The 17,463-nt window shown below is 46.5% G+C and overlaps 1 protein-coding gene across 4 annotated transcripts in view; it reads right to left on the minus strand.

Moving 5' to 3' along the window:
• The window catches only part of LOC106565716 (ras association domain-containing protein 5), a 43,566-nt gene that overhangs the window by 5,180 nt on the left and 20,923 nt on the right, over positions 1–17,463 (minus strand). For 2 of the 4 annotated variants that reach the window (XM_014133127.3, XM_014133129.3), the window contains exon 2: positions 14,317–14,441. In XM_014133127.3, coding sequence (XP_013988602.3) covers positions 14,317–14,441 — 125 coding nt within the window. Of the gene's footprint in view, positions 1–7,458; positions 8,792–14,316; positions 14,442–17,463 lie in introns of those variants that run through there. The other 2 variants (XM_014133130.3, XM_014133131.3) reach the window with 2 other exon arrangements.

Below are 17,463 nucleotides of genomic sequence, written 5' to 3' on the forward strand. Positions count from 1 at the left end.
TGTCTCTCATTTCTTCACTCTGATCCTCTCCTCCTCCATGAATATCAACATCTTCTTGGGTGGAGAGTTATGTTTGTTGTGTGTTCAGTGTGTGTGCGGCACCTTTCCATGGCAGAGTTTAATGTGTGTGTGTGTGTGTGTGTTTATCTTGACATAAGAGTTAGAGTTAATGAAGTGAGAATGCAGAGGGAGTTTGGGCAAACTGGTCTAAATGTCAAAAACTGACCATTTCTAAAGGTCACCGAGACTAAACACCACTTTAACACAAAGACAGTTTACAGTTTAGTCATTTAGCAGACGCTGTTACCCACAGTGACATGTCAACAGATCTTTCACCTATTCAGGTCGGGGACTCAAACCAGCAACCCTTCAATTACTAGTCCAATGTTCTTAAACCACTAGGCTACCTGGTGCCCCCAAATACCTTGAAACAGCATGACAATCCCTATGACACAGAAGCTAGAGGATTGGCACAGCATTATTACTGTATTATGTGCAACACAATGTCTGCAGATAGTGTGCATATTCCTATAGCTTGCTATTTGGCATAGAGAAGCACTTTGAAGACGCACACCTGCCTCACACATAGGCCTACATCTGTCTGAATACAGATGTGCTTGGAGGAATGTGTGTGGTGGATTCAAGGGTCACAACGGGTCATCTTGAAAACAATCAAATCTCTCAGGAATTCCTGTGTTTGTGTCTTAATGTTTGCTAGCTGCTAAATATAGTGCCCTCCCTCCCCTTTGTGTATTCCTATAGAAGAGAGAGTGACAATGGAGTAGTAGGACAATACTGACCCTTCACCCTTGCCGGTCCACGGCCCACCACACCCACACAGAGCTCAGGGACAGAGAAAGTGAACCAGGAGAGAAGACCCACAACCAGACCCAGAGCCACAGGGCTCCCAGGAACAGCCACAGTCAGGGAAAGTGCACATGACATGGCTCACACATGAGCTGTTGCTGTTGTTCTCACGTTGACAGGATCAGACAGGGAAGGTCATGTGATCACTCAGGGGGATGTCACAGCGGGCGGAGGAGCAGATGCTCTCAGCCTTTGACACACACACACACACACACACACACACACACACACACACACACACACACACACACACACACACACACACACGCAATCCATGGCCTGCCCTGTTTTGACTGGACAACTGTCTGACCTTAACTGTCTGAGTGGCATGATGGTTAGCTTTACAAGAGGCACAGAGGAGACCTCTAAACACAGACTTCCAGACACAGCACAGACCAGCAGATTACACTTTACACAGCTAGGGAACATTCTAGAACCCCTCAATGGGAAAACACAGTGTCTCCCAGAAACAGCAGGAATAGATTCAGGCCTTTTACTGTAGGCTATGCACCACACACATTCAACATTTACTCAACGCTTTTACTGTAGGCTATGCACCACACACATTCAACATTTACTCAACGCTTTTACTGTAGGCTATGCACCACACACATTCAACATTTACTCAACGCTTTTACTGTAGGCTATGCACCACACACATTCAACATTTACTCAACGCTTTTACTGTAGGCTATGCACCACACACATTCAACATTTACTCAACGCTTTTACTGTAGGCTATGCACCACACACATTCAACATTTACTCAACGCTTTTACTGTAGGCTATGCACCACACACATTCAACATTTACTCAACGCTTTTACTGTAGGCTATGCACCACACACATTCAACATTTACTCAACTTTCCACACAACCGTAATAATAGAAGTGAAGTGATACAGAAAGTTCCAGCACTTCAGTGTCATAGAAGGGCATCAGAAAAGAGAACATTCTGAAATAGACAGACCTTTAAGTGTCTGTGAGCGTGTCATGATACTTGACTACCTAACTCTAACCTGAGCTGCACCCTCTTCTCAGACTGTCTCAGAACGTCAGTTCCACACGACATCTTTACCGTAGCAACACCAAATTCCTCTTGCGGTATGATGGCGGTCTACCAAACCATTGATCCCTGAGCAGACTGCTGCGGTAGAGGAAGCACACAGGAGAGGAGACACTTAGCTCCCCATCTCTCTGATAGCCACATGAACTACTGTAGATGAGCTGTCACAGCTGATACAACAATGAGCAGTGGAGATTACATTAGAGAGGGATGGATGGAGAAAGATTGGGAGATGAGAGTGGTGTGAAGAGACAGGCACAACTCCGTGTGGAAGCTATAACCCATGCCTCATTTCCTCTTTTCCAGAAGGCAGATACCGTAGAACGTGCTGTGTGTGTGTGTGTGTTTCGTGGTGCATGCTTCTGGTTTCATACTTTCATTCAGTGTTATATCTGCCCCTCCCTCCATTCCAACCTCCAGTCCACCCTCATCCCACTCTCTTCTCCTGTGATCAGAAAGCGCCAGGCACAAATATACACACACACACAGTCTCTCTCTCTGTGTCTCTCCTTGCTTTACACCCAAACAGACGCCTCACAAGTCCTCAACTGGCAGCTTAATTAAATAGTACCCGCAAAACACCAGTTTCAACGTCAACAGTGAAGAGGCGACTCCGGGATGCTGGCCTTCTAGGCAGAGTTGTAAAGAAAAAGCCATATCCCAGACTGGCCAATAAAAATAAAAGATTAAGATGGGCAAAATTACACAGACACTGGACAGAGGAACTCTGCCTAGAAGGCCAGCATCCCGGAGTCGCCTCTTCACTGTTGACGTTGAGACTGGTGTTTTTCTGGCCATTTTGAGCCTGTAATCGAACCCACAAATGCTGATGCTCCAGATACTCAACTAGTCTAAAGAAGGCTAGTTTTATTGCTTCTTTAATCAGAACAACAGTTTTCAGCTGTGCTAATATAATTGCAAAAGGGTTTTCTAATGATCAATTAGCCTTTTAAAATGATCAACTTGGATTAGCTAACACAACTTGCCATTGGAACACAGTAGTGATGGTTGCTGATAATGGGCCTCTGAACGCCTATGTAGATATTCCATTAAAAATCAGCCGTTTCCAGCTACAATAGTCATTTACAACATTAACAATGTCTACACTGTATTTCTGATCAATTAGATGTTATTTAATGGACAAAAAAAAGAAGATTTTCTTTCAAAAAACAAGGACATTTCTAAGTGACCCTAAACTTTTGAACGGTAGTGTATATATATTTAAAAATAATATAATGGCTGAGGAATAATAGTAGGACTGGGGAGTAGGAGGAAAATGCCCCTAAATCCTGACGTAGGGTTTCCCACATTATGGTCAAGGTTTGGGTTTGGATAGCTGATTCCAGATATGTGGCTGGCGCCATTGTAGACAACAGGATGAGTAAAGTGACACACACAGGGGAGGACTGGCCATCTGGCATTTCGGGCAAATGTCAGACAGGAAGGTCAATTTTTAGCCCAGTGGGCCTGTCTACCTGGGATTTTAGTACAAAATTATCCTTAGCTGGCTAATAACGGGGGCCTGGTGTGTTAAAAATGCCAGGGACGATTTTCAGTCCCAGTCCGCCCCTGCAACACAAACTTTAGTGGATTATGTCAGAGAGTACAGGAAGACTGTGGTTTTCGTATATATTTGCGTGTCTGTTTTTCATATTCAATCGCTAGTGGGCGACAGGGTGGTTTTCCTGTACAGGGAGACTGCTTCTACAGAAGTACTAGAGCACAGCAATCATTCTTGCAGTATATGGGGAATTGGTACCTTTCAGTCATGGCTTAAGACTGGGTCCTTTGTTTTTGGGTCACAAGAGTCTCCACCCTGGCAACCCAAACTACACAAACAGACAAACACGGGCCTGGTCTGAATTATTTTGTGACTGTGATCTTTCCAAACCAGAGAGCAGAGGCACCGCAGGTATTTAGATAACACTGACAAAGGCCTCTGTGTAAGTGTCTGTGTAAGTGTCTGTGTAAGTGTCTGTGTATGATTGATTCTAAAACAACAGAATCTCTATGCCCTCTGTTCTAATCAGCAACAGTTTCCTCCATACGCTGCAATATGTGTGTGTAGGTGTTTGTGTGTATGTGTGGGTGTGTGTGCATGTACGAGTGTGTACAGTATGTGAGAGAGAAGGTAATGCAGTCCATTAAAAGCCTTGAGAACAGTCTCCCAGTGGGTGTGTGAGAGTAGAGTGTGGAGGCGTTTTCTGCAAAAACATGTTGAACCCAGTGCCATTTATTTAAATCCATGGCTCTGGTAGTACCTACTATTCTGTAAATCTGCAGCTACACAGTTACAGTTCTATGTTATCGTCACGTCCTGACCAGTAAAAGGGGTTATTTGTTATTGTAGTTTGGTCAGGGCGTGGCAGGGGGTGTTTGTTTTGTGTGGTTCGGGTTTTTTGGTTTATGTTCTACATTTTCTATTTCTATGTGTTTATCTAGTTTTTCTATTTCTATGTTGGGGTTTTGGTAGGACCTCCAATTAGAGGCAGCTGGTTGTCGTTGACTCTAATTGGAGGCCATTTCTAGTTGGGTTAGTTTTCTCTTGTGTTTTGTGGGTGGTTGTTTCCAGTATAGTCTGTGCACCTTACTGGACTGTTTTCGTCGTTTGTTTTGTTAAAAAAATGTTTTCCTTCAATAAAAAAGAAGAAGATAAATATACCCGCTGCATTTTGGTCCACTCCTTACGACGCACGTTACAGAACCACCCACCAACTAAGGACCAAGCAGCGGAGGAGGGAGCAGCAGGAGAGCTACTTGGAGTCATGGACATGGGAGGAGATCCTGGATGGTAAAGGACCATGGCACCAGGCTGGGGAGTACAAGCGCCCGAAGGAGGAGTTGGAGGAAGCTAAAAGGGAACGACGGACGTATGAGGTATTATATCCTCCATTTCAGGAGGAGAGGAGGCAGCCCCCCGCATACGGGGAGTTTAGCTAAGTCAGGGGGAGCCCTGACCTAACTTCCCAGGCGTACAGGAGAGAGCCGTGGAGCATAAAGGAGCCAGTCAAGGAATCAAGCAAGGAGCTTGACGCGAGATTCCAGAGAGAGGTACTGGCGGAAAGGGCACGAAGGAGCACCTGTGCTTATTATTGGGAGCGACGGATTAAGCAAGCACCATGTTATGCGGAGATACGCACGGTATCGCCAGTGCGCAGCTACAGCCCGGTGCGCTTAATGAAAGCTCCTCACTGGTGTCATGCTAGAGCCAGCATCGAGCCAGGACCGGTGATGCAAGTTGCAAACATCAGACCACCGGTGAGGGTTCATGGCCCAGTGTATCCTGTTCCTGCTCCTTGTACTCTTCCTCTAGTGCACCTGCCCAGTCCAGTACGTCCTGTTCCTGCTCTCCACACTAGCCCTGAGGTGCGTGTTACTAGTCTGGCGCCTCCAAAGCCAGCCCCATGCATCAGGCCTTTAGTGCGCCTGCCCAGTCCAGTACGTCCTGCTCCTGCTCCTCGCACTAGCCCTGAGGTGCGTGTCAATAGTCTGGAGCCTCCTAAGCCAGCCCCACGCATCAGGCCTTCAGTGCGCCTGCCCCGTCCAGAGCTTCCGGCGACAGTCCCCCGTCCAGAGCTTCCGGCGACAGTCCCCCGTCCAGAGCTTCCGGCGACAGTCCCCCGTCCAGAGCTTCCGGCGACAGTCCCCCGTCCAGAGCTTCCGGCGACAGTCCCACAGTCCGGAGCCTCCGGCGACAGTCCCACAGTCCGGAGCCTCCAGCGACGCACCTCAGCCCGAGGTCCTTCAGCAGTGTTCTACAGTCCTGAGCCTTCAGCGGGGGTGGGCAGGTTAGAATGGGGACTAAGGCCGGAGCCAGACCCACCTCCGTAGTTGGAGGATTGGGGGGGGGGGGGGGGGTGTAGCACGGAAGCAGTCGTTGACGGTGGCCACCCTCCCTTCCCTCCCTTCAAGTTTGGGGTTATTTTTTGTGTGGTTTTTGTTTTGAGGTGTATTCGGGGTCTGCACCTTTGGGGGGGGTACTGTCACGTCCTGACCAGTAAAAGGGATTATTTGTTATTGTAGTTTGGTCAGGGCGTGGCAGGGGGTGTTTGTTTTGTGTGGTTCGGGTTTTTTGGTTTATGTTCTACATGATCTATTTTTGTGTTTATCTAGTTTTTCTATGTTGGGGTTTTGGTAGGACCTCCAATTAGAGCCAGCTGGTTGTCGTTGCCTCTAATTGGAGGCCATATTTAGTTGGGTTAGTTTTCTCTTGTGTTTTGTGGGTGGTTGTTTCCGGTATGGTCTGTGCACCTTACTGGATTGTATTCGTCGTTTGTTTTGTATAAGTGTTTTTTCTTTAATAAAATTAAGATGAGCACTTTACCCGCTGCATTTTGGTCCACTCCTTACGACGCCTGTGACGGTTATACAACTGATTACTATTCATATGAACAAACAAACAAGCCCCAAACATTCCCCTCTCTGGCGGAAGATGGCACCACCGCTGTGTAAAACTGAAAGTGTGTATATGTGTGTCGTGCGGAGTTCTAACTCAAAGCAGAATCAGTGAGATCCGCTGTTGCTACGGTTACCTTGTCCAGGTGAACTATTCAAAGGGAAAAGAAAGGGGAGGGAGAGAGTGAGCGCGCCTTGAAGAAAATCTCACAATCAAGGACAGGTGTGTGACTATGTAACTAACTATCCTGTTACTAAGGAAACAACGACAGACAACAGCTGATGGAACCATTAACATATTGCTCCTATACAGCCCTTTTCAGATCTAAGCCATGAAAAACTGTCCTAGAGGGTTTCGCTCCTACAAGGCTGCATGGATAGCTGATTGATTATATGACAGAAGGAACACAGGCAGAAGGATCTCTGTCACACATGTAACCGGTGTGAAATGGCTAGCTAGTTAGCGGGGTACGCGGTAATAGCGTTTCAAATCGGTGGCGTCACTCGCTCTGAGTCCTTAAAGTAGTTGTTTCCCTTGCTCTGCAAGGGCTGTGGATCTGTACGGAAGGGACCGTACAGATCCGAACATGACTGCTGCAGTAGACAGTTTATAATTTATACTGCTGCTCTTGCTTTTCACGAGAGTGGAGCTTGTTGTTGGCCAATCATCAAAGCGGCAATAGGCTACAGCCATATTGCCTTGTTCCTTGTGTGGCAAAAGATAGGACATATCTAATCAATGGAAGATGGAATTAAAGTTAAAGGAGAAGGATAGGCTACAACAACCAAGAGCTAACAGGTAGGCTGCTAACATATTCTGAATGGAGTTGTTGTGATTTGTAACTGTAGAATCAGAAGGCACTGCAACCTCAGCCTAGCTAGCTAACATTTGATGTAGTCAAGACGGGTACTGCGTAATCATATTTGATGATAAATAACCTTGCTAGTTGTCCTCAGGTCCGTTCAGAACGGGTCTCTATATTTCCCCAAAATATTTATGCAACTTTTTGGACCTGTGAAGACCTCTAGTGCCTACTTCCTCTTAACTCAGCACTTCTCCTTTTTCAGCTGAATATTGTTGACATCAAAACTGACACAACCCCTCCCTCCATCTCTTTATCTGTGTCGTACCTTATCCAGCTTTTTGGGCTGGCGGAAGAAGGTGGTCTTTGCGGTGAAGAAGGTGAAGTCTTCGCCCTCCTCATCCAGACTGCAGTAGCCGCTGCTCATGCTGTTGCTGCCAGTCATTTAGGAGTTAAATACGAGCCCTCGGCTGCCTATAGACACCCAGCAGAGCCGCAGGAGGAAATCTGATTATTCCCAAGGGGGGGATTCTCTGTCTGTAGAGGCATTCAGCAACACACTGTTCACAATGCTCAGTCCTAGAGCTCTTCACATCCCCTCTGCATCCACAGCCAGTCCCTTGGTATCTCAGTATATGGACACACACCACTAAAGCTCACAGTCCAAGTATCGCTCAGTTCTCTCAATACAAGCATCCACTGCCGGTGGTTCACAGTCCTGTGTCTGTAGGTATCAGGATAGACTTGGATTACAGGATCAGGGGTGAAGAGAGAGGTGAGGTGAGGTCGGCTTAGATTTGGGTCCGTACAGCGTTCCTCGTTCCACCAGAGAGGCTTCAGGAAATCGGAGAGCGCAAGTAGAGATGTGTCACTTCCTCCTGTCATGTGTGCTCTGACACCGGTATCACACACACATGCCGGTGTCACAGAGTCAGAGTATCAAAGCTTAGCCTCCAATTACAGCACTGCTCACCTGAGAATGCCTCACAGACACACATACATACACATGCATACACACGCACACACACTGCCCCCTCAACCCCCTCCTACCCTACCGCTGTGTGTACTGATCAGCTGATAAGAGCCGTGAATGGGTGCACACACACACACAAATTACTCTAGCAGGCTACTGCCGCTTACCCATACAGGCTCTCTCTCACACATCAATTACTATGACAGGCACACACTCACACATCAATTACTCTGACAGGCTCTCTCTCACACATCAATTACTCTGACAGGCTCTCTCTCACACATCAATTACTCTGATAGGCTCTCTCTCACACATCAATTACTCTGACAGGCTCTCTCTCACACATCAATTACTCTGACAGGCTCTCTCTCACACATCAATTACTCTGACAGGCTCTCTCTCACACATCAATTACTCTGACAGGCTGCAGTGTCCCTGTGCTGCAGTGTCCCTGTGCTGCAGTGTCCCTGTGCTGCAGTGTCCCTGTGCAGTCCCTGGTTCTTGGGAAGAAACCTCAGCTGCTGCAGGCTTCTGACGTTTGCAAGTTCATCTGCAGCCACACACAGATAAGCTTGTGAACCATTTCACAGAGACAGGCAGAAAAGCTGTAGTTCTCTCTCTCTCTCTCTCTCTCCTCTCTGCAGAGCTACACAAACACACTCTCCTCTCATCCCCTCCTCTATTCTTTCTCATCCTGCAAGCAATGGCACCCTGCTCAGCCCAGCCACTTCCTCTAATGGAGAGCGAGCGAGCGAGCGAGCGAGCGAGAGAGAGAGAGAGAGAGAGACACACACCATTGTAAATTCCACCTATATTTATGTTTATTTATTTTCCCTTTTGTACTTAACTATTTGCACAACATGTCAACACTGTATATATAGACATAATGACATTTCTTTATTCTTCTGGAACTTTTGTAAGTGTAATGTTTACTGTTATTTTTGTATTGTTTATTTCACTTTTGTTGAATATCTATTTCACTTGCTTTGGCAATGTAAACATATGTTTCCTATGCCAATAAAGCACCATAAATTGAAATGAGAGAGTGAGAGAGACAGGGAGAGAGTGAGAGGGAGAGAGAGAGATGTGGTCTCATAGCTCATATCACTTGATATGCATGAGCAGGAAGCCACAGTAATATGTGTGCTGTGCTCTGCCTTAGTGCTGCAGCTGTATGAGATAAACCTCCACATGTATAATAACCCTTCTGTTTACTACTGCATTAGAACGCCATTATTCACTCTTATAAGCATGCTAAAAAACACACAGACAGATGCATGCACTGCACGCAAGCACACACACAGTAATGATGAAGAAATTAATCTCAGATAAATTCATTTTAGGTCTACTTCCATAAAGAGGAATTGTAAGCATTTATTAATTCATTTAGGGTTAGGGTTAGAATTAGGGTTAAATGGTCAAAGTTAGGGTTAGGTAAAATAGGATTTTGAATGGAAATGAATTTTAGGTCCCCATGAGTATAGAATAACTAAACATGTGTGTGTGCATGTGCGTGGGCGTGCGTGTCAGAAAGCCTTTAAAAAAATGTTATCGTTAAGAAATTAGATTGACAGACGGTTGATCAGGTGGACTCTGTCAGTCTTTCAGAGAGAAGGAAGCTGTTCTGTCAGAGGAGAAAGATCCTCCATTAAAGAGATGGAACCTGTCCATCTCCCCTGTCAGAGGAGAAAGATCCTCCATTAAAGAGATGGAACCTGTCCATCTCCCCTGTCAGAGGAGAAAGATCCTCCATTAAAGAGATGGAACCTGTCCATCTCCCCTGTCAGAGGAGAAAGATCCTCCATTAAAGAGATGGAACCTGTCCATCTCCCCTGTCAGAGGAGAAAGATCCTCCATTAAAGAGATGGAACCTGTCCATCTCCCCTGTCAGAGGAGAAAGATCCTCCATTAAAGAGATGGAACCTGTCCATCTCCCCTGTGAGAGGAGAAAGATCCTCCATTAAAGAGATGGAACCTGTCCTGTCAGAGGAGAAAGATCCTCCATTAAAGAGATGGAACCTGTCCATCTCCCCTGTCAGAGGAGAAAGATCCTCCATTAAAGAGATGGAACCTGTCCATCTCCCCTGTCAGAGGAGAAAGATCCTCCATTAAAGAGATGGAACCTGTCCATCTCCCCTGTCAGAGGAGAAAGATCCTCCATTAAAGAGATGGAACCTGTCCATCTCCCCTGTCAGAGGAGAAAGATCCTCCATTAAAGAGATGGAACCTGTCCATCTCCCCTGTCAGAGGAGAAAGATCCTCCATTAAAGAGATGGAACCTGTCCATCTCCCCTGTGAGAGGAGAAAGATCCTCCATTAAAGAGATGGAACCTGTCCATCTCCCCTGTCAGAGGAGAAAGATCCTCCATTAAAGAGATGGAACCTGTCCATCTCCCCTGTCAGAGGAGAAAGATCCTCCATTAAAGAGATGGAACCTGTCCATCTCCCCTGTGAGAGGAGAAAGATCCTCCATTAAAGAGATGGAACCTGTCCATCTCCCCTGTCAGAGGAGAAAGATCCTCCATTAAAGAGATGGAACCTGTCCATCTCCCCTGTGAGAGGAGAAAGATCCTCCATTAAAGAGATGGAACCTGTCCATCTCCCCTGTCAGAGGAGAAAGATCCTCCATTAAAGAGATGGAACCTGTCCATCTCCCCTGTCAGAGGAGAAAGATCCTCCATTAAAGAGATGGAACCTGTCCATCTCCCCTGTCAGAGGAGAAAGATCCTCCATTAAAGAGATGGAACCTGTCCATCTCCCCTGTCAGAGGAGAAAGATCCTCCATTAAAGAGATGGAACCTGTCCATCTCCCCTGTGAGAGGAGAAAGATCCTCCATTAAAGAGATGGAACCTGTCCATCTCCCCTGTCAGAGGAGAAAGATCCTCCATTAAAGAGATGGAACCTGTCCATCTCCCCTGTCAGAGGAGAAAGATCCTCCATTAAAGAGATGGAACCTGTCCATCTCCCCTGTGAGAGGAGAAAGATCCTCCATTAAAGAGATGGAACCTGTCCATCTCCCCTGTCAGAGGTTGATTACATTCTGATAGATTGTTGAGAGAGCTGTCTGTCTCTCTCCAGTGGTAACCACAGACAGACAGAGAACTGTCTTCCTGTCAGGTCAGTATCAGCTGATGGCAGATTCAACACCATTACCATCATCACTGTGGAGGGGGACAGAGGGGACAGTGGGTGGTAGGGGGAAATAAGAGGAGCTCATTGACAGACCAGGCCCTCACCATTCTATTTCAGCCCCCCTGCCACGCCAGAGTCGATAAAGCCCAGTGAATTAGGCTCCAGTCTCACTCAATGAGACGCATTGACTCTGTGGAGGTATTGGCAAAAAGGGGATTGATCTCTGCTTGTGTAAGCACCAAAGAAAGAGAGAAAGAAAGAGAAAGAGAAGAAGACAGAGAGAGGGGGAAGAGAGAGACAGAGGAGAAGAGAGATAGAGAAGAGAGAGAGTAGGGAGTAGAAGAGGAAGAAGCTGTCATCTCTAATCATCTCTATGGTACAATAATAGTGTACTCCTCCAGCTCTGATGCCCATTCCAGCCACTGGTCTGGATGGAGGTCAAAACACTGGGCAGCCTGCACACACCAGACAAGAGTTTAATATGACTCCAGGCTACAGAGATAATCAACTGTCTCTCCACTGCAGGCCTAAGCTAACACACAGGCTGTCACGTCCTGACCAGTAAAAGAGGTTATTTGTTATTGTAGTTTGGTCAGGACGTGGCAAGTGTGTGTTTGTTTTGTGTTGTCAGGGGTTTTTGGGTATTGTTCTATGTTTTGTATTTCTATGTTCGTATTTCTAGTTGTTCTATTTCTATGTTCGTTTTGGGAACGACCTCCAATTAGAAGCAGCTGGTTGTCGTTGCTTCTAATTGGAGGCCATATTTATATGGGTTTATTTTCTCTTGTGTTTGTGTGTGGTTTCTTTGTATAGCTGGTAGCCTTACAGGACTGTCGTTCGGTTTCTTTAGTAAATAAAAATAAGTATGGACACTTACCACGCTGCGTATTGGTCTGATATTTCTTACTCCTCATCAGAAGACGAAGAATGACACAGGCATGTATCACTGTGTGGTATTTGGCATGGCTACAGTTTCCAGCTCCTTACTGGAGGTGTGCTGGGTTCTCACTCGCTAAAAACAATGAGGGAGAGGGTGTGTGTGTGTGTGTGTGTTATCCGGCCCACTCTATGCAGTGTCAGTGTGTTTTGAGAACAGAGTGAATCACAACAGAAACACAGACACAGATTTACACATGAAGACTATTTCAAAAACATTACATCCACCAATATTTCCCATGTGTTTTTTTCATCAGAAATGATTGCTTCGTGTGTGTAAAATACTACTGTTCTCCGATTTTTTTTATTCACAGATGTTAAAGATGTGTAAAATATGGTTATTTACAAAACACTATATACATATATACATATATATAAATTTGACTGATATGTTGTCTCACCTAGCTAGCTTGTTGTTTCACCTAGCTATCTTAAGATAAATGCACTTATTGTAAGTCGCTCTGGATAAGAGCAGCTGCTAAATGACTAACATTTCAAATGTAAATTAAACTCTTCACATGCTCACACAAACATTCAACTCAGAGTTGGCTAGATATTCACTTGAGAGGGAGACACAGTTCTACTTTATACAGAATATGAGTGTGACTATGCGTGTGTGTGCATATGTGTGAACACCTGCAAATATTTATGACCTCAAAACCTAATCAACAAGATTTGAGTGTGCTAACACGAAAGCAGGAAGTGAGAGCTGGTTTCTGTGTTCGGGTGCGTACGTGTAGTAGACTATACTACAGGTAGAGGAAGTCAGTGAACGCAGACAGGCAGCTAATATATCTGTGCTCACAGAGACCAACAACTTTACCAAGAGTATGGCCCTCATGTAACCAACAAGGCTTCCTGTACTCACAACCCTGTAGGGCCACTAACACACACATAGTTAGCTAAAGCAACTTGCTTGCTAAAGTAGTGTTCGTCCTCAAAAGAGAGGTTATATAAACACAAAGAGCATACACACCCTGAGAGACTGACACAGAGGGCACAGCAACATGCACACACACAGCAGATGATTTCTGTGACAGGTCAGACAGAAGGCCGGGGAATGTTTGGAGTAGCTCTGGGGGGTGAGGAGGAGTTTAGCTCTCTGCAGGGCTGTCTCCCCCACCCTCCCCATGCTCTGCTCTTCTCACAGAAACAGCGCAGCCAGGAAGGCTGGGGTAAGGCTACGGCTAGGCTAATGACTGAGCATATGCCCCCATGAGAGGAGAGAAAGGGTAGTGGGGAGAGGGGAGAGGAGAGAAAGGGTAGTGAGGAGAGGAGAGAAAGGGTAGTGGGGAGAGGGGAGAGGAGAGAAAGGGTAGTGAGGAGAGGAGAGAAAGGGTAGTGGGGAGAGGAGAGAGGGGAATGAAAGGGTAGTGGGGGGAGAGGAGAGAAAGGGTAGGGGGGGAGGAGTAGACAGCAGAGGTGGAGAGGATGGGCACTATGAGTTACAGATGTGAGGGGCATGAGATATGTGCTCAGAGAACATTTTGACTCCAAATGTGTGAGAGAGAGAGAGAGAGAGACAGAGTGGGGTTCTGAAAGTGTGAAAAGGAAAACATTGCCTCAGGAGGATCCCTATTAGTTAAATAACAACCTCGGACTCAACAAAATGAATCCACTGAAAATCACATCCCAAATACCAACACACACACCATCACTGAGAGAGGAACAGCCAGAACGACAGCCAGAACGACAGCCAGAACGACAGCCAGAACGACAGCAGGGATGATAAAGGCTAAAGGAACAGAGGGTCATCTCCTGACCCTGCAGAGCATTGCTTTACACTCACAAGAATAGTGGATCAATAGTGGAAAATCTATAGTGATTGAGTGGATGTTATGTCTTTGTCTCGTCTTTGTCTCGTCTTTGTCTCGGGGGGTGTGTGTGTGTGTGTGTGTGTGTGGTGTGTGTGTATCCGTGCGTGTCCTACTCTGCTGCATTGACTTTCTGTGTGTGTGTGTGTGTGTGTGTCCGTGTGCGTGTGTCCTACTCTGCTGCATTGACTTTCTGTGTGTCTGCAGCTCAAGTGCTTCACAGCCAACATGACCAGCAGCATCCTGTCAAACAGCTTGTGACCTACAACAACCCCCACAACACAGTACACCTGATGACACCTGATTCACTTAGCTCTAGATCTGTCTCACCTTGTTCTGAGGAGGCGTGGAGCAGTGTCTTCTGGGAGATGGAGTTTCCTGTGGGTTGCTGTCTCTCTGGTTGCAGTCCAGCTGGACCCGCCCCTCACACTCCAGGTGACAGGTGTAGCTGCAGTCTGACAGACACACAAACAGACCAATCAATGACTGGATCAACACACAGGGCACCGATTAGAGAGCAGCAATGATAAAGCATTTTCCTTGGAACTCAGTGTTTGGCCGTTAGTATCACCCTTGTCCTGGTGTGGCGGGCTGTAATGGTGACAGAGTCTGAGAGCACACTGTTCTGGGGTAATGGGTAATGCGAGTCTATTGAGGAGTCACATACTAATCATGTAGCCAGCAGGCAGTAGAGTGAGTCAGGGTCAAGAAGATCTTCAACAACACACACACAGACACACACGATATCAATCTAACAATGACAAATCTCACACCAATCCAAACTAAGATGAAATAATTCAGGTACCCCCCAACAGTTTCAATATGCATTTTCACAATATTTCAGGCTGATAGAATCTAATCTGCTGTTGTGGACTTGACATTTCATTGAGAGATCTGCCTGAGAGCTCTGTGTTCATGTGGCTCCACCTAGAGGCTGCTCTCTACATAACCGTAGTGGTTGATTTCCAGGTTTCTCCTCACTGAAGTGAATGCTCTCTGTTGTATTAATGCACAGATGTCACTAGAGGGTGGTAAAGAGCTAATATCGCACAGGTAGCGAGGGCAGAGTACAGCAACACAGCCTACACAGAAAAGACTACCACTACAGAGCAACACAGCCTACACATAGAAAATACTACCACTACAGAGCAACACAGCCTACACAGAAAAGACTACCACTACAGAGCAACACAGCCTACACATAGAAAAGACTACCACTACAGAGCAACACAGCCTACACATAGAAAAGACTACCACAACAGAGCAACCACAGCCTACACATAGAAAAGACTACCACTACAGAGCAACACAGCCTACACAGAAAAGACTACCACTACAGAGCAACACAGCCTACACATAGAAAATACTACCACTACAGAGCAACACAGCCTACACAGAGAAGACTACCACTACAGAGCAACACAGCCTACACATAGAAAAGACTACCACTACAGAGCAACACAGCCTACACATAGAAAAGACTACCACTACAGAGCAACACAGCCTACACATAGAAAAGACTACCACTACAGAGCAACACAGCCTACACATAGAAAAGACTACCACTACAGAGCAACACAGCCTACACATAGAAAAGACTACCACTACAGAGCAACACAGCCTACACACAGAAAAGACTACCACTACAGAGTGTTTTCAGATCTGAGGTCATGAAGGGAGGAGAAGAGGCAGTGTAACACTATTGGGACACTATTCTCCCACCAGCTCATACAATCAGAGGCTACACACAATGTGAAGGCTACAGGGCAGCAAGGTAACTAAGGTAACGAATCCTCTCTGTAACAGCCTGATCGATGAGTGAGTGTGAGGGACGGATGCCTTGCTGATAGGAGGGAGGTGTCTGGGGAAGAGAGAGAGACTCAGTGTTGATTGAAATATATATATAGAGAGAGAAATTTAGTTCACTTGCTTTGGCAATGTTAACATATGTTTCCCATGCCAATAAAGCCCCTTGAACTGAATTGAAAGAGAGAGAGAGAGAGAGAGAGCAGGCCAATCCAAACACTCAGAGAAGGGAAATGCGTTTTGGGAGGAGAGACTCTCCCATCCTGTCCTCCTTTTCACATCTCACCCCTCACGTTTAGTAACATCCTATCAGCCAGTTCCATTCAAATCAGGCAGACAGGACCTCAGTCCCCCATTCACCAGGGTAGGTCTGAGCTAGGTGCTGCTCTGATAGGTTAATCTTCCGTCAGTCCACCATTCACCAGGGTAGGTCTGAGCTAGGTGCTGCTCTGATAGGTTAATCTTCCGTCAGTCCACCATTCACCAGGGTAGGTCTGAGCTAGGTGCTGCTCTGATAGGTTAATCTTCCGTCAGTCCACCATTCACCAGGGTAGGTCTGAGCTAGGTGCTGCTCTGTTGGTTAATCTTCCGTCAGTCCACCATTCACCAGGGTAGGTCTGAGCTAGGTGCTGCTCTGTTGGTTAATCTTCCTATAATAAGGATCAGTTCAAGCCTGTTTAAGTAACAGGTGTAGAAAGACGTGTCACTATTTCTGTTTTTTATACAAAAATGTATCTTTATTTTTAACTCTGCATGGTTGGGAAGGGCCCATCAGTAAGCATTTCACCGTTAGTCTACACCTGTTGTTTATGAAGCATGTGACTAATACATTTGTTTTGATTAGATTTTGTGATTCACTGCTGTCAACAGGGGAGGACAGACAGACACCAGGCCTGAGGTTCAACCTTGGGGTTCGCCTTATTCCCACACACTGTACATATACTGTACAGACATACTGTACACACACACACACACCACACACTCACACCTTGTTGTTGATAAACTGCTGCATCCTGAAGTGACCCGCTGGGAATACAGACAAAGCCAAAGTAAGAAGAGAATAAAGACACACTCCTAACTTCAGCTAAGCAGCTGAACACAGCCTGAACGCAGCCTGAACGCAGCCTGAACGCAGCCTGAACGCAGCCTGAACGCAGCCTGAACGCAGCTATGAGTGTCAGCCTGTGTGTCTCTGCAGCGCAGAGGGGGACACAGTTAAATGCCCCAAACAGAGAAATAGAGGACTCAAAGCCCCCCGGAGACCCCCATGAGGTCCTGTTAAACCCTCGACCCCCTATTCATTAGGGTCATTATCATCTAAACCCCTCTGCTGTCGACCCCCTACTATTGCCTGCACTGTACACCTCTACCCACCTACCCCTGACCCCTAGCACTTCCCATCCCCTCTACGCCTCCCTATAACCTTTGTTCATTTTCTCTTCCCCGTCCCCCAATACCTCCCACCTCTACCACCTAGTGGTTAGAGCGTTGGACTAGTAACCGAAAGGTTGCTGGATCAAATCCCCGAGCTGACAAGATAAAAATCTGTCGTTCTGCCCCTGAGCAAGGCAGTTAACCCACTGTTCCCCGGGCACCGAAGACGTGGATGTTGATTAAGGCAGTCCCCCACACCTCTCTGATTCAGAGGGGTTGGTTTAAATGCAGAAGACA

This window comes from Salmo salar, chromosome 12, assembly GCF_965601325.2.
Source record: "Salmo salar chromosome 12, fSalSal1, whole genome shotgun sequence".
Lineage (NCBI taxonomy): Eukaryota > Metazoa > Chordata > Actinopteri > Salmoniformes > Salmonidae > Salmo > Salmo salar.